The 23,993-nt window shown below is 41.2% G+C and overlaps 1 protein-coding gene across 2 annotated transcripts in view; it reads left to right on the top strand.

Annotated features, from left to right (window-relative positions):
• BTBD7 (BTB (POZ) domain containing 7) overlaps window positions 1–23,883 on the top strand; it is a 34,752-nt gene extending 10,869 nt beyond the window's left edge. Inside the window, exons 3-11 of one of the 2 annotated variants that reach the window (XM_014957665.1) lie at window positions 7,423–7,631; window positions 8,992–9,067; window positions 11,329–11,489; window positions 11,738–11,881; window positions 12,104–12,217; window positions 13,716–13,905; window positions 16,004–16,182; window positions 16,890–17,318; window positions 18,933–23,883. In XM_014957665.1, the coding sequence (XP_014813151.1) occupies window positions 7,423–7,631; window positions 8,992–9,067; window positions 11,329–11,489; window positions 11,738–11,881; window positions 12,104–12,217; window positions 13,716–13,905; window positions 16,004–16,182; window positions 16,890–17,318; window positions 18,933–19,748 (2,318 nt within the window). In that variant the 3' untranslated portion in view covers window positions 19,749–23,883. The remainder of the gene's footprint in view (window positions 1–7,422; window positions 7,632–8,991; window positions 9,068–11,328; window positions 11,490–11,737; window positions 11,882–12,103; window positions 12,218–13,715; window positions 13,906–16,003; window positions 16,183–16,889; window positions 17,319–18,932) is intronic. The other variant, XM_014957667.1, reaches the window with a different exon arrangement.
• Window positions 23,884–23,993: the final 110 nt, after the last annotated feature.

Below are 23,993 nucleotides of genomic sequence, written 5' to 3'. Positions count from 1 at the left end.
CTGCCTTTGGTCCCAGTCCGTGTGTTCCTGACTCCAGAGCTGGAACCCAGTTCCCATCCATCACTAAATCCAATCTGGGACTTCCCCAGTGCCTCCCAGTGACATCATCCTGAGAGCTTGATATGGTTTTGTATCTATTGTATCTATTTCAATATTTTCCTCTTTTTGATTTTAATATTAATACTTCATTAGAGTAGTTTAGTTCATTCTAAACTTCTAAATTTCCTGATCTCTTCCTCTCCTCTCTTTTATTTTTTGAGGGGGGGGGTTTGCATCTGTCAGTCTGGTTTTGGTAAATTTGGCCGAAAGCACGACATGCTTACTGTCATGGATAGTCACAATGAGATGGTGGTACAGTATGTTTTTCAGTTACAGGTGTTGGATACTGGGACCCTATGAAATAGTTTTGCCTGGTAATCTTTTCTGCCTGCTTATTCCAAAAAGTTTTCTAAAGTAAAGTTGACAAAAAGTAGCTTAATTTTAAACTTTTTGCTTTCCTTTTATTTTCAGGTGTTGACTTTACTCTTGACAAGAGTAAGAAGTAAGAAACTTTATTTTAAAGCCATATTCGTAGTGCAGCCTTTGATCTAGAGGCAGATATCGCCTGACATCAAAAGTACCCTTGATCTCAGCAAGGGACTGAAATGCTGAGATGCCAGGAAGCCCACAGCAGCAGTATTAAATACACACAAATGCATTGTGGGAAGATTAGAGCAAGTGTGTCAGTTCTATATCAGGAGGAATGCTCAAAGGAGCTAGTCTGGCACTTACAACTTTAAAGTAAATTGGGTATGATTAAATAAATATTAACATAAATCTCACCTATCATCTCCTTACAATGCTTCGCTTGCACTCAAGCCTGAATGTATTGCTTATGTATGTTTTATATTATGAAGATGAAGACAGGAGAAAGCAGGAAGTAGAAAGGATCTTCATTAGAGCAGTTACACTTCAGGGTTATGTGCAAGTATAAAGAATTTAACTGAGTCCTGTAACTAGGCACATAGCTAGGACATTGCAAACAAATTTTTGCAGAGAAACAGAACTAGTCGCTATTTTCAGGTTTTTCTTTCGGCCACCTCTGTTCTAGAAAGTACACTGCTTAAATACTGAACAGTGATGGCTGGTGGCAGTCTGAACATCAGCTTGTCCTCCCTCAGCCCTTCATTGTTCCCATGTTAAGCTCTTCCCTCTGGTTTGTTATGGTTGAGTAGGCAGCTTTTTGTTTCTGACCCATGATTGTTTTCTGTTTAAGCTGGATCAGCTGCACTGCCTGCCACTGGTGCTGAATGTGCTTTTTAAGGAATGCTTGAAGCCCAGTCAAGGGCCATTATTAACTGATGGCTTCCTAAATTAGTGCATTTTATGTGTGGCAGGAGCACAAGAGTAAATTAATGTTTTATCTCACAAAAATGAAAATTAAAGAGCTTTTGCCACAAATACAGAATGCTTTAAACATGTAACAGTTACCTTATGTTTCTGGCTAAACTTACAATTTAAAAAAAATTCAGTTTTTCATATCTTAGAATGTTTAACAGCTGTATTACTGCCATATCATAAATGAAAATATTTTCAAATAACACAAGTTGCATTGCTTTCATGTCGTCCCTAATTTAATATTTCAAATGACTGGATAATGTGCTGTATTGGATTCAACATAACGTAGTGAGTTTTTCCCTGTGGAAAGATGGTTACCTGTCCTGGTTTGGATGTTGGACCAGAACATTAACATAACACAGAATGCTACCTGATTTAACCTTCAGATCATATTTTATTTTTGCTTAAACAGTTAATCTGAAGTGCTATAAAGTTGTCAGCTTTGTATTTGAATAAAGCAAAAAAATAACACTATGTACTTTAACAGTACCATAGTAGATGCACTTAGAATTCTGCCTTTCAAGGATGGGAATAAGTGAATGTTTTAAATTTTGTGCTTAGAAAAATCAGCAGAGGGATTAAAAATATCTCAAAAGAGGTACTGAATTTACCAATAAGCTTCAACAGTGTTTGACCACTAATTCCTGCTGAGTCCTCGATCTCCAGTGCTACTTAGATCTTGTTTTCTTTTCTGCACAATATTTATGTAGTTTTGCACCTTCACATAACCAAAACTTGTGTGCTTCAGAGTTCTACAATGTGGAAAATAACGAACCTGCAAATCACAGGCTTGGCATCAGTTAAGAGTTAACTTAATCTCTTTTTAAAGATTTTTTTTTTTTAAATGATTTGGGGAAGAGATGAAAAAGAAAAGCGCGAAAGCTTCAAGAAGCTAGAAACCTGTAGCATTCCTTTATGACAGAGAATATGGTGATAATAGGAGGGAATAAATGTTAATAAACTGGAAAAGTCAGCCTGCCTCCAGAAGATAGATGCTGAACAAGATCCCTTCTTCATAATACAGTTACAGGAAAGTAGAAATTGTTGCAGTTGCTGTTTATGTGTTAACCAGTTAAAAAGGTGTAGTTGCCTGTTTGTACTATGTACGTCTTCTGACTTGCTCATACTGTTTTTGTAACTGATGTTTTGCCTGCTGCTGTGGAGAACATAAATTCCTATTGCCATGTCTCTCAGGTTGTATGAGGTCACTTGAGTCTGACACAGTGTTTGGCTGTCAGAACTTGTACTGCTGCCCTGTTTCCTGCATTAGTCTCCTTGTTTCTGGTCTCTGTGCTGGAACTAGGGTTTGTGCCATTGGGATCTAATGTTGCTGACAGAACTTAGTTGGCTAGTTCACTGGGTGGCCACCCAAGCACCAGTGTGACAGAAGAGTGGGAGACGTGGAATGTAAGAAGATGACAATCTGGTTTAATACCACTGTACAAGGGGATTGGCTTCTGTGACTGCTCCCACAGCCTGTGGGTGTCGGCTGCCTCCTGAAGAATCCTTTGCAAGTTCAGGACACGGTTGCATCTTTGGGTCTGCAAGACATGGGAAAGCGGCTGAACAAATGTTGTTTTCCTTTTTTCCTTTCTCTTCCCATCAGAAGCTTGGTTAGAACAGCAAGGGTGCTCATGGATGGGTGAGACGAGCATCTTTGAAACTTCCAAACATCGCAGGAAGCTTGGTTAGAACAGCAAGGGTGCTCATGAGATGAGCATCTTTGAAACTTCCAAACATTGCAGTCCAGAATAGCTACAGGTGATGGCTCTGACTGTTCTCTACATGCCAGCAAATTCAAAAAGTATGGTTCCTGATTGCCAGCATGGTTTCTCCTAGTGCAACAAACATTGAATAGCTTCTAGACTTCAGTGTCAAGATGAATTCTTACTACCACAGGAGGAGTTAAATCAAGCTAACAATTTTGTAGTGAAAACTTTGCTTAATTCCACTTTTGCTAACTGCTGAAGGCACTTCAGTGTCAAGATGAATTCTTACTACCATGGGATGAGTTAAGTCAAGCTAACAATTTTGTAGTAAAAACTTTGCTTAACTCCACTTTTGCTAACTGCTGAAGGCATTTATTTGTCTTTGGTAGGTCTGTCAACTGCCTTGTTAAGATCCCAAACTACTAGCTAGCATGCTAAAGGCGGGCTCAAACTGTTTCTATTTGGAAGGGCTGTGGAACTGCATTTTAGAGAGAACTAGGGAAGCAGAAAGGATTTGTTTGTAGGCAGGACCTACTGGTATCCAGCTTGGAATAGCCTCGTTTGTCCAAAATGTGACAGTCATCTTTCATTTCTTTAGAATCCAAGTTGAATCGCAGAAAGATACTGTCACAGAAGCTGGTGGTAGACCACTTTCGGACACTGCAAACTGATCTTGGAAGGGCTGTTGCTGCCTGAATGTTGTAAAATAGCACTCATAGGAGAAAAATGCTCTGTTCCACTGTGAAGAACAATATCGTGGGTATTAGATGACTGCTTTTTTTGCCAAGCGGCTGACTCTTAAAGCAAAAAAAACCTTCTGCCAAAGAAGAAACAAAATTGGATTCCTTCCATAGCTAGAATTGGGTTGACCCAATTTATTTCGATGTTCAAAAACCACTTCAGTTGTTACCTCATGCTTACTCCAGAAGAAATACTTTTAATAATCCCACAGTTCTGACATATTGCTAAAATTACTTGGGAAAAGGACTATTTCATTTGCTAGGCATCCTAAATGAGCTTTTCACCTGATGATGTCATATGGTCAGTAGTTGTGCAATAATTGAAACTGACAGAAGAACCGAGACTGGGCTCGTGCTCCGTTTCTATAAATCAGTGTTGCTCAGATCTTTGGAACTGCATTTCTCACAGAAATGCAGCTTTCTGTCTTTGCAGGTATCCTTATTGTCTCAAAAAGAAATATCAGATTAAATACTATGAATGGGATTCACTTTGAGATAAGTCTCTCTGCTCTTACAGTTTAAGTTTCCTCATGACCAGTTTCAGGGAGTGGGTTGACATACTGCCTTTGAAGTGGAGTCATCTTTATGTGTAATTTTTAGACTTCAGGGGGATGTAATCATCTGCTGAAGTCAGCTTGTATGTAAACAGAGTAATTGCATGCAAAAAGTTGTGTTAGGATTTAGCAGGACAAGACTTAGTGCAACACAACAGGTGACCCCAAAGAATTGCTTCACAGAACTGTGTGTTTCTTATTTAGGGAAGTAAACTCCTCTTTTAGGCAAAGTGCAACTATCCATGGTTACCTTTCATTTGTTGTGCTAGGTTTGCTGTGAACTTAACATTTTCCTTTTCTGAGCCCCAAAAGGGAAGATAAGAGGGACTCATACAACAAGGTTAAATACAATATCAGTCATTAACTGTGCAAGTAAAAATGTAAGGAAAATTGTGAGTAAAACTGGGTCTTAAGGTAGAGAGCGTCAGGTTTCCTTTACTCAGATTTCTGACATGAAGTGTTTTGAGCTTTTTTTAAGATAGGTTTTTAGGTTGTTGGTTTTTTTTTTTAAACACCAGTTATCAGATTCTTGACCAGAATTTTTTAAGGCTTCAGAGTGAGGTGTATCCTTTAGAATTCTGGGGAATTTACCCATCCAGAAGGGGCAGTTTCTCTAACCTGTATTGAAACCCAAGGAGCGTATTTCAGAGCAGTTCTCATCCTCTGCTCTCATCTGCACCAGTGACGGTCGGGCTGGTGTTCCAATTACTTCCAGTCATTCCTTGCTGTCTGTTCACTACCCATGTTTAGGTTCCTCCTCACCATGCAGTGAGGTCACTATCTATGATAAGTCATCTCTTCTTACTTGTAACTTCCAGTCATTCCTTGCTGTCTGTTCACTGCTCATATTTAGGCTACTCCTCACCGTGCAGTGAGGTCACTATCTGTGGTAAGTCATCTCTTCTTACTTGTAGTAGTAATAATAATATGTTACTTAATGGTAATAGGTAGCTCTGAGAAGTGCCATGTAACTTCAGGAATGGTAAAGGACAAAGCAGGTGCATTGAAAACACGACTCAGCACTTAGCCCTTGGTCAACAACAACTGGGGAGTCCAAAGTCTGCCTTTTCTCAGATGAATCAGGCATGTGAAAAACAAATTATCCAAGTGCTTGTTGAGGAGAGTTTGTTTTAAGCACGAGCTGGTGTAAAATTTATCACTGTTGGGGGAGACAGACATTTTCATAAATTCCTTTAGAAAAGAAATAAAAATTGTTTCCAAAACTACATATACATTCAGACATATTCCTGGAATTTGCTGCACACATTATCATTAAGCATTGACTGTATTTACTGTATTCATTGTAATTTTTTTTTATACTTAAGTTTAGAAAATGTTAATGGCAGAATATTGTTCTCATAATTAACAAGCTGGCTTTTTTGTAGTGTTAAGTAGAAATACTTGTGTTTAATAGGACAGGTAAATTTATAACCTGCCTCATGTTTAAACTGTTGCTTGCTAGTATCTCCTTTTTTACCTTACTGTTTAAGTTTGCCTTTTCAGCAACTTTGCTTCTAAGTAGTTCCTTTGACCAATATCTTTCTATTTAAAGTAGCATGTTCACTTGTTACTACAAACTTCTTAATAACTTGTCCTTCACATTATTAGTTGCAACAGAAATGGAGTCAATGCTTATATTCTATATGCTGGCCTATGTAGAACAAGTAAGATTTTCTTCTAATTCCATAAATTGCCACTGGTGTGTCTTACATAGATGCAACCAGTTCAAAAATGTGTAGCATCAGGAGACCCTCTGATCTTTGTCTTGACAAATGTTGATTACCGTGCTAAACCTTTCTTGCTCGGTTTAGTCTGTAGAGATGGCTTCTCTAAACAACTTTCAAAGTTTAGTTTTTAAATATCCTTGAAACTGAGAGGAAAATGATGATGTATAAAAAGTAAAATAATTGCAGTGTAGACATGCTGCTCTGAACTGTCTGGGGAGCTCTCATGGGCATAAGCACAGCTGTAATTTTGTGGTGGTAGTGAGTTGAGACTGGAATGTATAATTCTAGAATATGGTTGTTTGGTTTTTTTCCTTTAAATTGCTATCTTCACAGAATATTATTTCTATTTGTACTATGAATATGTATACCAGATGTACAAATGAAATCAGCAAAGTGCTATTGGAGACTTCAAGTTACCAACATTGTGGTACTGTCTGTCTTAACTCAGTAACCCCAAGTCTCCCACGATACATCTCCCCTCCCATCTTCCAAATCTGCTCTGTCTCCCTTCAGGAAACTTAAATATCCCCCATCTCCTCTTCGTCAGATGTGTACTCTGTGAAAGAGTAAATCCTAATGCAGTGGGTATGAGGAAACTCTAGCAGACTCCCCGTGAGTCAGAATACCTGCATCTTGGATGCTTCGCTTTCTGCTTCCCTGTCAGAGAAGATGCTCTCTCTCGGCACCCTTTGTGCCTCAGTTGGAACCGAGACCAGGGTGGTGGCCTTGGAGCAACCAGGCACTGCCTCCTGCCTTCACTGACAGTCAGAAAACGATGCTTTGCTGCCCTCATCCTGTGCTGAGGAGCTGAGTACCAACACGTCACCGCTTTTGTTTCTGCTCCTCTATATGGTCTATCTCAGGAGGGTCCACAGATGAAAATCCCACCTCTGATACAGTTTATAGGTTTCTGTGAATCTGTTCTGGACAATAGTGACTCAAGTTCAAATCTGCAACTCTAAAATGTGTTAAATGGTCAGATAATGTGTATTAATCAAAGGAGGTTCTAGTAGGGCTGAAGTAGCTTTCTGATTGTTCATCCAGATGTGCCAGCAGACATGGTGTTTCATGTGCCTTTGAAAGGTAAATTACTGTATAGTTGGGATCCTACACCAAAGTTAAAATTATATATTATATATATACTTTTAGTCAGAATGTAACCCTGTTTGCAGCCTTGGTCTGTAGGGCACTTCTGTTTTTACTGTCACTGGGAGTCACGCAACCCTTTATATTACAGATTTAGCCATATGTATTACTCCTTCAGGATCGAAGAGCCTCTGCAACAACATCATTGATTTTTGCTTTTGTTTCCTAGGCTGTGAAGATATTATTGCTGAGAGCATCTCACTAGACACCTTAATTGCCATTCTGAAGTGGAGCTCTCAGCCCTACGGTTCCAAGTGGGTACATCGTCAAGCGCTACATTTCCTCTGTGAGGAGTTTACCCAGGTCATGACTTCAGATGTCTTCTACGAGCTCAGCAAGGACCACCTGCTCACAGCTATTCAGTCTGACTATTTACAGGTAGCCTGCAATGCAGAATACAGCTGGTCCTGCTTGAAGCAGGCTATGTTACACCATTACTAAAAGTGCTTGGCAATAGCTCATTTTAAATTGTAGGCAAGTGTGGATTTGTGTGCACACTAAGCATTCCTTTATAATATATAAAAACTGAAATTGAGGTAGTGATTAAGAAAACTGTTTTGTTCCTGTCTTGTAACACAAGCCAAACTGGTGGCATATGCTATTGCTTAGAAGCCTAATAATAGTTTAGAAATGGCTGCAAATTATTTTATATGAAGGTTTTCTGAACCTAGCATTTGCCTTGCATGTTTAAGTGTTTTATAAAAATTGTGCTGGTAGTAGTTTTGCTGTAATGATGTACATCTTAATTAGGGGCAGTGGGAGCTAATAAACTAGTAATTGTTCAGAAAGCTTAATTTATTTTTGGAGAGAGACATAAAAATACCTTTTCTGACAAGTGTTGCAGAATTTCTTTTTTTGTGACTTTCCTTCAGTGATTGTGTGGTTTTAGGGAGAGGAAACCATACTGACTGATAGAAAGCTTGTGGATTTTTTGCTGCCACTTCTCTTTTAAATGATGACCAGCCTTTTATAACTTAAAGATGATTGGTTGGGTTTTGTTTTTTGGTTTTTTTTAGTTCTTTCTGTTCCTAATCTTACCTTATTTTAAAAAAGTATAAAGTGTTAGAGATTACTTAAAGTGGATATTTTTAAAAGAAGTTTTGTTTACTTTAGACATTTCAGGAATTACAGTAACAGTACTGCTGATCTTCCATGAGAGTGGGTATTATGACTAGATTTCATGCCCTAGTTGTTAAGAAATGGGGTAGATAAATTTAAATTTTTCAGTACCTGATTTTTTTTCCTCTAAAAATATTGAGCAGTTAGCATATGTATATAGATGTGAACAAAGCAAAGTTGTTTTGTTTATAGTGTTACTGCAAGTCTTCCTCTTCACCTAGATTATAATTTAGTTGATTATTTTCATAGCTTTCCAGACTATGCATATACTGAATTTGTAATGTTAAACAAGAGATCCAAACACCTAGTGTTGGAACTGCCTCTTTTAATTAACTTTAATCATTCAAATTTAATACTTGTAACTTTCCATGATAGACAACATTTTTCCTTCTGTGAAAGTTTTTCTTTTCCCCTCTTCCTAGGGATTAAATAAGTGATGTGAATCTAGAAATCATACCAGTAGGACTACCTTAAAATGTTTGGAGCAAGTGGTATAGCAGATCGTAAAGTACAAATACTTCATTCTCAGTACAGTTGTGTTTCTTTATAGCTGTAAAAGACCCGTGTATATGACTTTTACTTTTTGTGTGTGTGATTGCTGACTTTCTCTTTCTATCAGGCAAGTGAACAAGATATTCTTAAATATCTGATTAAATGGGGAGAACACCAGTTGATGAAGAGAATAGCAGATCGAGGTAAGGATCTTTTAAACCACACAGCGCTAAAATAAATAAACCAAAAAGTATGGATGTTCTTTTTCGTGGGTAATTTGTAACTTAAGGGAATTTAATCTACTTTGTTCATAGTACAGTCAAAACTAAAGAAATGTGGAGTGGTTTTTCTTCAAAAAAACCACGAACTTTTGTTCTCAAAAAGAAAAAAGAGAACGCAGGCATTCTGATGGAGCTGGGATTGTTTAGCCTCAAGAAGGAAAGGTATAGGGGGGAACTTAGCAAAGTCTATAAATATCTAATGGCAGGAAGCAAAGCAAACAGCCATGCTCTTCTCTTGGCACCCAGGACAGGATGAGAGGCAGTGGGGCATTCACTGAAACAGAGGACATTCAGTTTAAACACAAGAAACCGTGAAGATGGTTAGATACTGGAACAGATTGCTTGGACTATTTATGGGGTCTCCATCCTTCGTGGTGTTCAAAACCTGACTGAATGTAGTTGTGGGCAATCTGCTCTACCCTGTCTGGGGAAGCGTGGGGAGAGGACAGTGGCTGTGACTGGGCCAGAGTTCTGGAGGTCCTTTAATCCTGTATGATCGTCTCATTTTTAAGTCTGGTTGATTTCCTGTTGTCTCAGAATTATTTTCCTTCTAACTAATCCATCAAATAAAAAAAGCCCTGCAGTATCTCTTACTTTTCTGTGCTCATGCAGGCTTCTCACATTAGTCTTATTCTTAGTTTACTGTGTCAACCTTTTGCTTCAGTTTGTTTCTCTCACAGAAATCTGCGAGAAAATAGTGAGAAATAAGCCATCAAGCGACATCAGTGTTTTTCCTAAAGTAGATATAAATATATTTTTATTAGCTCAGACGTGTATTATTGCTACAGTGGTAACTTCAAGGGCAATCTCACATGCGTTGGATGTGGGAAGTAGATTAAATATATATTTCCCAAATAACAAATGCAAGTAGCTTGTGGTCCATCCCCACCCGCAAAGTGTCAATCAGACGGTACAGCAAGAGGAACAGAAAGGGAAGAGCCTGCCTGTGTGAAAAGAGAGGGGTGCTGCTGTGGCTGCTGTCTTCGGAGGACTGGCCATGTTTTTTGCAATCCACTGCTATTGTTTGTGATACAGTTGCTTTGATGTGGATATGTTGCATGAAATGCAACAAAAAGTCAGTTAAAATATGTGTTTTTTAGTGACCTGAGTAAGTATTAACTTTCTGTTTTCAGAACAAGATTTTCTAAGTGTTTGTCTTAGGGCATGCTGGAATGTAATGGAGCCAGTTAAACAGTAACAGCCCTGGACTGGGAAGGAGCTGCTCATTTGGAGCAGCTTCATGGTCTGTGGTGTTCATTAAGTAAATGGCTTGTTTATCTTCCCTGGGATCATCAGCCAACATGATAAGCAAAAGCAGAAATAAGAGCTAGGCCATGTTCTGTCACATTAGGGCCAAGTTTATTCTAGTAATTTGGTCTAAATTTCCCAGTACCCTCCTGATTTTGCAGCTCTGAATGAATAGTGGTGCTGTCAAGTCAAATACCAGAAAACATTAGAAATTGTAGTGCTCTGTGGCCAAAACTTGAGCTCCCTGTACTGAGGGGAGGATGGGTGTGTTTGACAGGTTTCCCCAAGGAGTGATGTTAGTCAAATTCAGGTTGGGCACAGTACCTAAAACACAGGTGAAGGTAGTTAACTGGGGAGGGAGAATCACCCCAGTGCATCATGTGTAGTCATCTTGCAATCTCTGTGAAGATGTGTGTCTGTGCCAGAAGTGGGGATCCTGTGTCCTCGAGAGCAATTTGAATGGGCTTGACACAGTTGTTACTAAGGTGGGTTACAGAAGGAGGCTGCAGTCATTTATCCCAGGCCTTAATTTGTAGAAAATAAGTCTCTGAAAACTGCTGGGGCGTGGGAGAGGAGCTGCAGGAGAAAGTCCTTTGGGGGTCTGCTAGCAGGGAGCTACAAATGTTTTCATAGCATAGCTCTTGGTAGAGCTTTATAAACTACACCAAACACAATTTCTATGTTTTCTCTGTGCTTTACACTTTGAAACTGACAGCTGTGCAAATAACCCATGCTCATATAAACTGAACCTGTCTCTATGGATGCTTCATATTGGATTTTAAGGCATGAAATAGTTTTGTGGAACAATGTTGATAAGCACTGTTGATTTAAAATTGTGATTTTCTTTCTTTCTGTAAATTCCTATAACCCCTGTAAACTCGCGCTTTCCTGTTTCTTTTTGATTTAAACGTATTATTTTTCGTTCCTTCCCACAGAGCCTAATTTACTCAGTGGTACTGCTCACAGTGTGAATAAAAGAGGCGTGAAGAGGAGAGATCTTGACATTGAGGAGCTGAGAGAGATCCTGTCTCCACTTCTACCTTTTGTCCGCATTGAGCACATCTTACCCATGAATAGTGAAGTACTGAGTGATGCAGTAAGTCAGTCGTCTTATACAAATACTATCTCTGGGTTTTTTGTACTTCAGATTCTACAATGTTTAAGTTAATTATTTTTTTTAAAGGATTAGATCCTAAAATGTTATCACTCAGAATAATGTGTGTATAACTATTTTTCTGGTTGAATTTTCTGTTCTTTAAATCCAAAGGCTAAAGCAGTTTCTTGCAAGTTTTTTCCCATATTTATATTTTTAAAAAACATAAAACTCTTTCTTGATTCTTAAAGATGAAGAGAGGCCTGATTAGTACTCCTCCTTCAGACATGCTACCGACATCAGAAGGTGGAAAGTCAAATGCCTGGCTGCGGCAAAAAAATGCTGGAATATATGTGCGGCCAAGACTGTTCTCACCATATGTGGAGGAGGCTAAGGTAATAATCATTAATGACACTTGACTATTGTTAAATTAGGGGGTTCTGTAACGGAAAGATTTTGGTGTGTTTTGTCTCTCTTTGCATGTACTGGCCTAAAATACTAACATTTTCAATTTAACAAGACTTACAAGATTGATCATCAGGCTCGAATCTCTAGAACTGGTCAGAAAAAATTCAACCAAATTTTTTTTTGTCGAAATTGAAATGTTTGCGAGACAGATCTTGATGAAATTCCACCGGAAACAAAGCAGCGTTCTGAGGGAAACCTCCCTGGTTTCCAGCCAGTTTGCCGGCCCAGCTCCTCGGCAGCCCTCCTGGCAGGCGGATGGCAAGGTGAGAGCCTGAGAGTCCCAGTCTGCAGATAGTCAGCAACCTTGGTGCCAGGTCTTTCAGGCTCCCCAGCTCCTACCAGAGCTGGGTGGAGAGCTACTATTCCACTCAGCAGAGGACTCTGATATTTCATCTTCTTGTTTGAATGGGAACATATCCAAAGTTCTTTCGATCCTCCGCAAAATGGAATAAATACCTTGTGTCCAGTTTGAATTCCTTGGTGTCGTGCTCAAGCAGTGGCTTCTCTATTTGACATTTGTGTTAGGTCTGTCAGGCTGAAGATCTTGCAACATCTCTGATGGTGATGTTTGGTGACAGTGTAGAGATGGCTCTGTGTGGGGCAGGAACATGCCATATTCTGTTTGACAGAATTGGGACCTTTTTAGGTCACTAACTAATGCTACCACTTAAGGCAGCTCTGACTTAGTTGAAGAGCTCGTGAGCCCCAGCAGTGACTGCAGGGTGACTGCAGAACAAGAGGATTAGGTGAAGCTGTGCACATCCACATCACCTGTGAACTCCGGGCACTGCTCTGGTGAATTCAGAGCTTTTGCCCTGTGCCTAAGAAAGAAAATACTTTCTACGGGTGTGAGTTGTTGTTGACATCCTCTTTGAGGGGAGAAATAGAACTCTGCATTTTGGGCACAAAGGTTAGAGAGCACCAGGTGGCACTAAAGCAGCAAAGAAAGACTAGCCAGTTAAAATTTAATCTTTGTCTCTTGAATTGTTAAAACTAACAAAAACATATTAAAGAACATATGATAAAAGCTTTGACTTTTAGTTTTCAGGTTATACAATATGGGAGCACTTTAGTAGGACCTTAAAGTGAAAAGTGCATTCTAAATTATTTTTTTATCCCTGTTAAGAATCCTGCTTGTTTCTATCAGTTTCATATTATGCTGTTAATATTTTTAAAAAATCATGAGCTATTTAACCTTAGAAGGGTTAAACTTATTATCTGGTAACTATACTCCTATTCATAGTTCAATTGGTATGAAATGCAAAAATAGTGGACTAGTGATTTCTGATTTTTTTTTGTTACTGCCCTGTTAGCCTCCCTTTTTTCTAATTAAATCCATTTAATATTAAATAAGAATCTTAAGGGAATATGCATAAATTCCTTCCTATTCTTTAAGACATCTGAGGGAAAGATGTCTCATTTTCAGACTAATGCCTTCTACTCAATGGCACAGAGAGCTGAGACCTACAGGCAGTGATGGTCTGAGACAGAATCCAGGGGGTCTGGCCTCAGGAAGGTTACTTCTAGCCCAACAGGTACAAAATAAAGGAAGCAACCTTCCCTAATTATATTTACCTGCCTGCTCATAGCTCTGAAACTCAACTCTGATCATGACTGGAAAATGGAATAGAAAACGTGGTGGAAAAGCCAAATACTGTTTGAGACCTGGAAATACTATGTTTTAGACATTGTTAGAGTTGTGGCCCCGATGGGTATGTGTGTGTGGTGCCTTCATGAGGGCTTTGATGGCTGTCGTTGCAGTCGGTGCTGGATGAGATGATGGTGGAACAAACCGATCTCGTTCGTTTGCGGATGGTTCGAATGTCCAATGTGCCCGACACCCTGTACATGGTCAACAACGCGGTGCCGCAGTGCTGTCACATGATCACCCACCAGCAAGTTAGCACTAACCAGTCCAGTCCTCCGTCGGTGATAGCCAATGAGATCCCAGGTAAGGCTGCTGGATCGCCTGCGGCGCTGACTGATCTCATGGGTGGGGGCTTGGGGCTGGGGGGGGTGAATGTGAATTATTGAATATCTGAAGGATGCCTATAGAAGAGCTGGGGAGGGACTCTTTGCCAGGAAGGGTAATGATAGGACAAGGGGAAATGGTTTTAAATTGGAAGAAAAAAGATTGAGATTAGAAATCAGAAAGAAATTCCTTAATGTGAGGGTGGTGAGACACTGGAACAGGTTGCCCAGGGAAGTTGTGGATGCCCCATCCCTGGAAGTGGTCAAGGCCAGGCTGGATGTGGCCTTGAGCAACCTGGTCTAGTGGGAGGTGTCCCTGCCCATGGCAGGGGGGTTGGAACTAGATGATCTTTGAGGGCCCTACCAACCCTAACCATTCTATGATTCTATGAATATTATGATTTCCTCAGAGAGTGGTTTGCACCATTTGGGATTCCTCCCACCCACTGGTAGTCGCTTTTGCTTTGACCTGCTCTGAAGATGTTAACTACTTTTGGATGCCATTGTAACTAGTTAGACAGTAAGCTACTGGAGTGGGTAGGTACTTTAACCTGCTTCAGCTGAGCAATGTGGAGAACCTTGGACTGGTCAAACTTACTGTAGAACTTGCTGGAGCCTGGATCTCTGTTCCCAGAGTGGTTCTAAGTTTTCTACAACCAGTCGTACTGGTAGTTGTCTACCTTATGGGGCAGTCAGTTTAATGGAAAACTGGTGAGCCCTGGGCCTGGCCAGAAGTTGGAGCACAGATATTGTAGCCTCATATCTGCCTGTGCTGCTTAGTTCTGTAATTAAGCAAAATAATTGGTTGGGGGTTTGGGGTTTGTTTTTTTTTTTTGTCAAAGCCTTGTGCTAGGAAGGGTGGATAGAGCCCAGTTAATTTGAGGAGATTCCGGCATGTACCAAACCAATGACTTGGTACAGGAATCCATCCCAAAGCATAGATGGGGCACAGGAGCTGTTGGAGGGAGAGGTTGGCAGCATCACCTCCCTGCCCTTAGGCCGGGCTCTTAGAACAGGGGGTTCTTTACAGCTTAGGTATTCTCCATCTGTCACTCGTGTCTTCTTTGTACCCTCTGCCCATGGACTTTATTTTCATAAATGCTACTAGCAGCATGTCTTGGTGCTCTTTTTAGAGAACTATTGTAAAATGAGTTCAGCCTCTGCTGAAGTCTGCTCTGAGGCTATAGTGTTCTACAGGTTTCCTTAGGTATTTTCCAGTTTGTTTGAATTAGAGATCCTGCAACTGACTCAAGAGAATTGTATTTTTTTTATATGTGGAATCCCTCTTCCAAGTGTTTCACATGAGTAATAGTAAAAAAAAAAAAAAAAAAAAAAAACAGAAAGAAACCTGGGTTTGAGAAGATAGCACTCTTTCATTAAAAACTTTGCTAATTTTTATGCCTACTAGTTTGGAGAACTGCTTCAGACTTCTCTAAAATCCTATTTTTTCAGTGTTAGCAAAATGCTGGTTGTAGCTAAACATCTGGCTGCTAAACTGGGATTTTTCAGAACAATTCCTTTGGAAGGTTTTTTTTTTTTAAATTATTTCAATATGGGTGCATAAACCAACATAATTTTTACAGGTTTATGTTGGCTTGCAGTTTGTGTAATCTTTTTAGAATGCTCTTTCTGTAGTTACATGCTGGTATTATGGTCTTGTGATTACAGAATTCCACTAGAAGTGTGAAGTGTATGCCAAAAAAATCAATGAATTCTTGGCCTGTAGAATTCATGAGGGAACATTCAGTTGCTATTTAAGATACCCTGCCCCCACCTCAAATCATAAAATTCCTGCATCATAAGGGGTTTACAGAGAAGACTAGCAGAAGCTGGAAAAATGGTGTATGTCATTACCATTTGTTTGATATGTGTGTTATCCCGTGTGCTTTAATGATGCTTCAAGGAACATGTAAGTTGAACTGTTCTTTGCAGAATGCTGCTTTTAAAATAAAAAAAAGTCAGCCTGTTGTTAGATTTTTCCTTCAGAATTAAATCTAACCATTGCGTTCAAACTTATTGTCTCTCAGTTCAAAAAGTAATCTCTGTTATCCCCATTCCATTCTCTGTTATCCCCCCAGTTCCCAGTCTCCTCGTTGTGAAGGAGATGATCAAACGGCTGCAGGAGCTGCGTCACACGGAGCAGGTGCAGAGAGCGTACGCGCTCAATTGCGGGGAAGGTGCCACCGTCAGTTATGAGATTCAGATCCGTGTGCTCCGGGAATTCGGGCTTTCTGATGCTGCTGCTGAACTTCTGCAGGTATGAAAAATTGCCGTCCAAGTCCACAAATGCTTTGGTTCTCTTCTGCTTATGAATTGATTTGGACGTGCAACCTGCAATAAGACAACTACTCCGTGTTTGCAAAAATTCCTTTAAATGCCTGTATAATTTGAGAAGTGTTGAAGGGCAAATTCCAATGAGACTGTTGCGTTTGATGTATGTGATTTTGTGAATGTGCAAATGCAATGTATAAATATTTTTCTCAAGAGTTGTTGCCGTTCAGGGTGCTCTTACTGCCACAGATTTTGGGGCCCAAAAAAATCTGCCAAAGAGGCAGTTGATAAGAATAGTCAAACCATAACTAGAAATCTTATTTTTATTATGATTTATTCTTGAATCCGAGAGGAGAAAAAGTTCTAACTAATACAGTAAATCTGCATAATACATATCAGGACTGGGAAATTGGAAATCCCCCTTCTATTTGTACACTGCTCTTAAAGCACACGCATTTGTTGGTCAGCTTATTCACACAGTGAATCTGGTCCTTCTTGTCTGTTTTCTTTTTTTTTTTTAAAGAAATATCTATTCTGGGGTAGCTGTAATCACCTGTAGTGTTGGTGAGGTTTTAGGTGGCACAGCAAGCCTGGTACGATACTATTTCTAGTTCTGGTGCATGGTAGTTTAGGAGATTTTTCTAGATGAACTCCTACTTCGTGGTGTTATATGCTGGGTTTTTAACTTTGCAGAATCCTCACAAATTCTTCCCTGATGAGCGATTTGGGGACGAAAGCCCACTCCTGACCATGAGGCAGTCCGGCCGGTGTCGCGTTAACAGCACTCCCACTGCAGAAACCATGTTTACAGAACTGGACTCTTTTGTGGCCTTCCATCCACCATTGCCCCCTCCGCCGCCTCCATACCACCCACCAGCGACTCCTATTCATAACCAGTTCAAAGTGGGCTGGAAACAAAGGGTGCCAAGTCAACATCCCTCCCGTTCCTTTTCTTACCCCTGTAACCACTCTCTGTTCCACTCCCGAGCGGCCCCCAAAGCGGCGCCGCCCGTCTACCTGCCCAGCGTGAAGGCAGCGCCTCCCGACTGCACCAACACCGCGGGGCTGGGGAGGCAAACCGTGGCTGCAGCAGCAGCAGTGATGGCAGCCGACAAGCAGGTCGTAAGTATTGTGATTTCTCCTCTTCTCCCTATCCCTGGCCACTCAAAGGAACTTCCAGAGAGAAGACGGAGGGAATTAGCTTGGCTTTGTTAAATAAAAGAGCATTTTTTTTTTTGGTTAGGAGAATAATTTTCTTCCAAAGTGGCTATCCGCATTTTGCATCCCAAAGGTGTGCCCTAACCCCTGGAAGATTCCATTCTCCCAGGGGTAGGAACATTTTGTATAGGCAAGGGGGACTCGGGAATCTTCTCAAATAATGCATAAAACACAGGGCAACTTCAGCAGTGGACTGCGTGCTATAATTCACGGGCAGAAATAGTAATGATGCTTTGGCTGCTCACAGATAAGTCGTCCTGAAGTAAACTAAAGGGAACCTGTGGAGTATGTGAAGGCCTTGCAGCTCTGGAAAAGATTTTAAAATGAATAGGCCACTAGAATTGGTAATTGCAAATACAAAAAGCTGTGTTGTAGCATTTGAAGACAATCATTATACTTGCTGAACCAAAACATGATGCAATGAAAGCGATGATGACAAAGCTGCATCTTTGTCCAGTATGTTAAATAAAAAATTTGGTAATTTATTTCTGCAGTGAAAACCCTGTTTCAGTGCACGGTTGTGTCGTGCTGAAAACCTGCTCCTTAGACGCAGATTTATCTGGAGCTCTGAAAGGAAACAGAGATTTATTTTATTTTTTTCCTTTAGCAATTGTCCTAAACACATTGCAATCCTTTTTTATATTTTAGGTTAAAATATTAAACTTCAAATTAGAATTATTTGCCATTGTTCAAGGGAGGGTTTTGTAGCATGTAGCATCTCTCTTGATAAATACTGACGTCACTAAGGAAACCATTTAGTGATCTTTTTAACATTAGCAATGTTTCTGTTAAAATGTTTCTATAAAAAAAATACAGGGAGAAGCACAGACTTAATATGGGTGACATATTTTGTTCTGTGTTCTTCCTGCAATTTGCGAGTTACTAGTAATCAATGGTTACTAAAATTGCTTTCATTAGAAATTATAAATACAAATAGGAAATTTACCTCTTCTGTCTGGAAGACTGTAACATGCTTGTCTTGTTGCAGGATTGCTCGGAGGGGAGAAAAATGCCACGCAACAGCTTCTGTGCACTTTGTGGATGCAGACAGCCCCTGGCACTGGTGCTGCCCCCAGGGCCCGGGGCTGTTGTGCACACACTCAGTGTGCCTGCAATTAACTTTACAATATAAAATGCAGGCCTGTGCTGGAGCTCTGTGCTCTAACAAACCCCTTTTAAGTTCTGCACCGAGTACCTTGTTTAGTTGGATAATTGCAGGTGGCTTAAAGCAGATGTACCTTTGGAGAGTTTAACGGTACATTTTCTGCATATTCAAGACCAGATGCATTTAAGAAGGAACTATTATTGTGGCACAGCAACTTCATGAAGGAAAGAAGTTGTCTTAAGCTGGCAGGAAGGTGAAGGTTGGGGCATACGTGTGTTCTCTAAACAGTGTAGGTTGGTCCAGGCAAAGGTAGATCAGGAAGATGCCGTTTTGAATTGCAGAAACACTCTTAAATACAGTGTGTGTTTTAGCTTTTGCTTTTGTTTCCATGAACAATTTCTTTTCTTTTCCAGTGTACTCAGCCCTTGCTAAATGAGCTGATGCCAGATATCGCGATGGGTGTGTCGGCGATGTCTTTAAAGGACAGAAGGTTACCAGAGCTCACGGTCGACACAGAACTAAGCCAGCCGGTTACAGAGGTAGGGCCCGGTCCACCCCAGCACATTTCATGTCTTCAGAACAGACACATGCCCACTTCTCGAAAGAAACATGCAATAGAGCAAAAAATAGATGCTCGCGAAAATCAGCAGGAATACCCTGACTTCTATGACTTCTCTAATGCTGCATGCAGACCCTCCACTCCAGCACCCAACAGGCACAGTCCTTCGCCTTCACAAGGCATCTATTTTGGCCCAGATTTGTATAGCCACAACAAGGCATCACCGAGTGGCTTAAAGCCAGCCTATCTACCTTCCCAGATATCTCCTAAAAAGCAAGAGGAGGCTCGGTGGGAATACCTGCTCTCCCAGGACGGGCACCAACACAGACAGAAGAATGAGCCAATACACCTCGATGTCTTAGAGCAACCTCCCCAGCGACTGGACCTGGCCTTGGCTGCCCAGGAGAACGCTGGGAATGGCGCGGGACATGTCAGGGGAAGAACCAAGATGGAAACGGATTTGACCTACGGGCTGACCTCCAGCAGGGCCCCGCTCCCTGCCTACACCCCTGAGATGCCAGAGGAGAGACCCAGCAGGAGACTGACGGACGACGAGCCGTTGGAACCCGGCGCACAGAGAAACGCGGATTTGGAAAGGGAAGACGCAGCAAGCAGGGGAAGGAGGTCTCCAAATAAACCAGACTTCCTCTACAAAAAATCTGCCCTATGAAAGCGACCTCCACTATTTCTCTGTGCCTAAGAGTTAGTTGTCAGCATCCCATTCTCTGCAACTTTTGGCCTGTCTTCGGTCAGATGAGTTTGTTCATGCCAGCAGACAAATTCGGCTTCGCTCACCTCTTTTTGTGCGTACATCGCTTCCTTAGAGACAGCATGACATCAGTTTGGGTTTTGATGCTGCTTCTGGTTTTATTTTGTGGGGAATTTTTTTGGAGCAAATTTAATTTAGCCTTTTGAAAAAAAAAACAAACCACAAAACCCCAACAAAAACGTTGGTACCTTTTTTCTACAACCTGGTAGCCTTTTGCACCTGTACATCTATTTTAGTGTATTAGTTTTGTACTAATATGTTAAACTTTATTGTCACATTTAAAGGACTGTATTTTCATACTTTTGCATTTTCCCTTCTGCCTGCCAATTCCCGATGTGCATTGGGTTGCACATCATGAAATGTATTTTCTTATGAGATAGTAACAATGCGTTTATTTTTTAATTATAGGAATTCCAAAGAACAGCACATCAAAATACTACATTTTTAGTTACATTTTTTTGCTTGTTTAGATCTGAAATCTTCCTGATTTTTACAGCTACGGCAAGAATCCAGTCTAAAGTTTTGTTTGAAAAGTTCTGGCAGCTGGTCTTATCCTTCTATAGCAAGCCCACTTCAAGAATTATATTTGGGTTTTTAAGAGTCCGGGGGGATATTTAGGAGTCCAAATTCCAGTGAAATTCACTGGGATCCAACAGTCTGGTTCTGCTTGCCTTCTGGTTCAGCTGTGACTGTGGAGAACTCCATGATCACCCAGAAGCACTTACTAGACAGACTAGAATTGCTCATTTGCCCATGCAGAAAGAAATCTAGAAATACTGTAAAAATGATAGTAATAACTTGTTCTTCCAGCTACCTGTACGTGGGGGTAAGTGAAGTCTGGAGTGAGGATTCCTGCTAAATCCTGGAGTGTCAGGAAGATGAGGCGTAGTGTCTCTGCTGTTGCCTGAATGGTGACCCTCTGCCCGAGGGTTCTCTCTCCAGCCGCGGTGCTGAGGTGGCTGCCCATGGCCTTGCTCTCTCCTGCCTACGGTTACTAAAGGGCTTCACTCTCAGTGACGTCGTGCCGTGTTCCTGCCCTGACCCCAAGTGCTGCCGACTTCAGAGTCGCAGCTGTTCTGTGAACAAAGTCCAAGAGAAGAGTAGCTGCTCTGGCTTCGTGAGTCGCGCGAAGCTTTAGCATCCTTACATTGCACTTCCCTTCCCCAGCTTGGCTTTGTTGAAAGCACAGACATGAGATTCACCTGTTGACGTGGTGCAAAGAGGGAATGATCGTGAGCCAGGCTCACGTCGGGGTTAAGCAATACCCCGGCTGTAAGCCTTATCCTGAAGTGGATCCTTAAGGCTTCCCAGGCAGTTTTCACTGCAGATTCACTGCATTTTGGATAGGGATCCTGGTGTCACCGCAGCCTAGTGAGTGCTGGTAAAGGCCTGTTTGCTTTTTCTAAATGCAGTTCCTAGAAAGAAGGATTTCCCTGTAGTAGAAACCTTTAATCCCAGGCGTGACCTAAGAACTGCTTTAAGGTTGGGTTGTTTCCTGCAGTTCGAAATGCTTAATACTATTTAAACAGAAGTCTTGCTGCAACTTCTCTTTTTATTTGGTGGCAGATTCTTACCCAACCACTTTCTTAAAAGTATGCAAGGCCCAGTAACACCACCGCAGTGTTACTGACATACATGGAATACTGCATTTCCAAACTACCAAATAATAGCTTTTACGTAACTGAAGATATGGGTCTTTGAACCAAAACACCCTCACGTCTCCCCTGCGTACACCTCTGGTGGCCTCCTGCTGCTGTGGCAGCCCTGCAGACACTCCATTTGAGATGCAGCCATGGAAGGTGTGGTGTAGGACTGGAGGAGAAACTTAGCTGAGCTGCGCAGGTGATGTGTCCTGTGGGTGAGGGGAGGTGTTTGGGGGTTGGTTTTTTTTCTCTGTCAGCCTTTTTTAATCTAGATTCTATTTTTTTTTGAGCACAGTCAAGACTCTTGGTGGTCCTGGCCCCGTCACCAGTCGGTGGTATTTCCCTGGGGCTGCAGTGTAGGACATTGTTAAAGGCAAGGAGGGGTGGTGGGGGACGGTGCTGCTGCAGGTTGGGGACAGAGTTTCGCTGGGTTTGCTCTGGAGGTGTGAGGCTGGAAGCATTCCCTTTCATCACACACACAAAAAACCCCCAAAACTCCCTGCATTTGTCATGTGTACATCCATAGCTTAATTACTAAAATGTTACAGCTCCCCTCGGAAGACTTCCCATTCTGAATAATTTATTTTTACCTAAAATTGTTAGATGTGCTTTGAGAGAACTATTTTAGTTCCCGTAGTTGGATGTGGCACTGTGTGCCTGGACAGAGATAGGGCTGAAATCTACAGATGGAGCTTTTAAGCTTGAAATTTTTGGGGACGTGGCTGATGAAAACAGAAGTTTTGAGGTTATGGCTTGAGGGAAATCTTGAAATGCTTGAGCTTTGGAATAAGCTGGTGAGAAATGCTTATCTTGGGGAGGGCGACATGGCTGCATTTTAGAATACAAAATTGCTTCTGAAGTTTCAGAAGCTGAGCAGTATTAAAAAGAGAATTCAGTGTTTAAAAGTAGGTGCAAAGCAAAGACAAGTCCTTCTGAGGCCACAAAGACAATCAGGCCACGTAGACAATCTGCCTTTTCTCTTGTGTATTTTGAGTTGGGAAGAAGATGGCGGCAAACGGCAGCTGATTCTTAGTGGAAGAGAAGGATTTGTCAAATTCCTGGAACTGTGTTTTTTTTATACTCCAGCGTAGGATTTCCTGCCTGGTTGGACTTGCAGAGGGAGGGGAGAGAGACCATGTTTATTCTTCACAGCAGCATTACTGGGAAGCTTGTGTTCATCCTGCATCTCCCTGGCGGAACACACCTGCCTGTGCTCCCTGCTGCTGCTGCTTCTCTGTCTACTGAAACTTTGGTGCAGAAGCTCCTTGTTTACATGAAGCACTTTCTGATTAGGCTGGAAATTAACATCTTTTCCTCCTCTAAATGTGATGGAGATAACAGATTACTGGTTATCTTTTGCTTGAGGATAGAGGTATGAACATTTAAGTTTTCTTGGCCGAGGCAGACTCGTGCTCCTTGCTCTAGTCAAGAGAGAGCTCAGACTTTCATTTAGTGAGCAACATGCAAAAACTTCCTAGTCCCTTCTCCCTGACCCCCTCCTCTTTTCCTTAATATATGGATGAATAACTTAATTCCTGAAACAGATTCTTCCTTTGAAATGTTTTCTTGTTCCACAGAGTTACTGTAGTTGTATGTTAATAACTGCTGTGTTGATTGGCAGTTTCTTGTTGTATTTTTCCTGTTCTTGAGGAGTTTCATTTCTGAAAGTTAAGGCTGTGGCCGCCTGTACTTGTAAGCCTTGGGTTTTGGTCCTGGAATGTCCCAAATGTTTGTCTTCTGCGTTCCTTTGGTTTGGGTTTGGTAGGGGTTTTTTTGGGGGGTTGGGTTTTTGGGGGGTTGGTTGTTTTTTTGTTTGTTTTTTTTTCTTTGGAAAGAACACTCCTGCTGTTTGTTCTTCTAGTGAGGATACACTTACATGGTGGGGGTGGTGCTGAGCTCTGCCCAGCGCAGGAACAGCCGAGAGATAAAGTTGTAAAACGGTTATTTGGGGTTTCTGTCATTATCTGTACTGCCAGAAGGTCGCCCTGCCTTCGGCAACGTTACGGTTTCGTTTCTTGTCCTTGTGTTGTTACTGGTATAAAGTCAAGTGCCTTCAATGCTAAAGGCTCAGAAAACTTTCTTAAACTGACTTCATGTCCTATGCAAGTGTTTTTTCTACAACCTGCATAACCAGTACTTTGTAAAACTTGTTTACGCTTCAATTGTACATAGTGTTTTTTTAAAAAAAAAAATAGTATTTTTATTTAGGTACCTCCAAACTTGAATTCTAGTCTTGTGTGATGCATTGTAAAACAATACATTTCTCTTTTGAGTACCATTACAGTTGTAAAAAGGTTTTCACTGGTTCTATTTTTCTACTGTTGCTGAGAAGCATGTAACACTGACTTTATCCTACGTATAGTTGGCATTTCAAATAAATGGCTTGTATAGAACCTGCTTGTGCCACTTCTTCCTGTGAGCGGCTCCGGGGGCTGCTGAGCAGTGGGACAGGCTGAGCCCCCCGAGGGCTGGCAGGAGGAGCCCTCTGGGACAAACCCCAAGG

The sequence above is a fragment of the Calidris pugnax genome, unplaced genomic scaffold, assembly GCF_001431845.1.
Source record: "Calidris pugnax isolate Ruff unplaced genomic scaffold, ASM143184v1 scaffold211, whole genome shotgun sequence".
Taxonomy (NCBI): Eukaryota; Metazoa; Chordata; class Aves; order Charadriiformes; family Scolopacidae; genus Calidris; species Calidris pugnax.
Note: the sequence above shows the minus strand (reverse complement) of the source record. Positions and strands in the feature narration are given on the sequence as shown.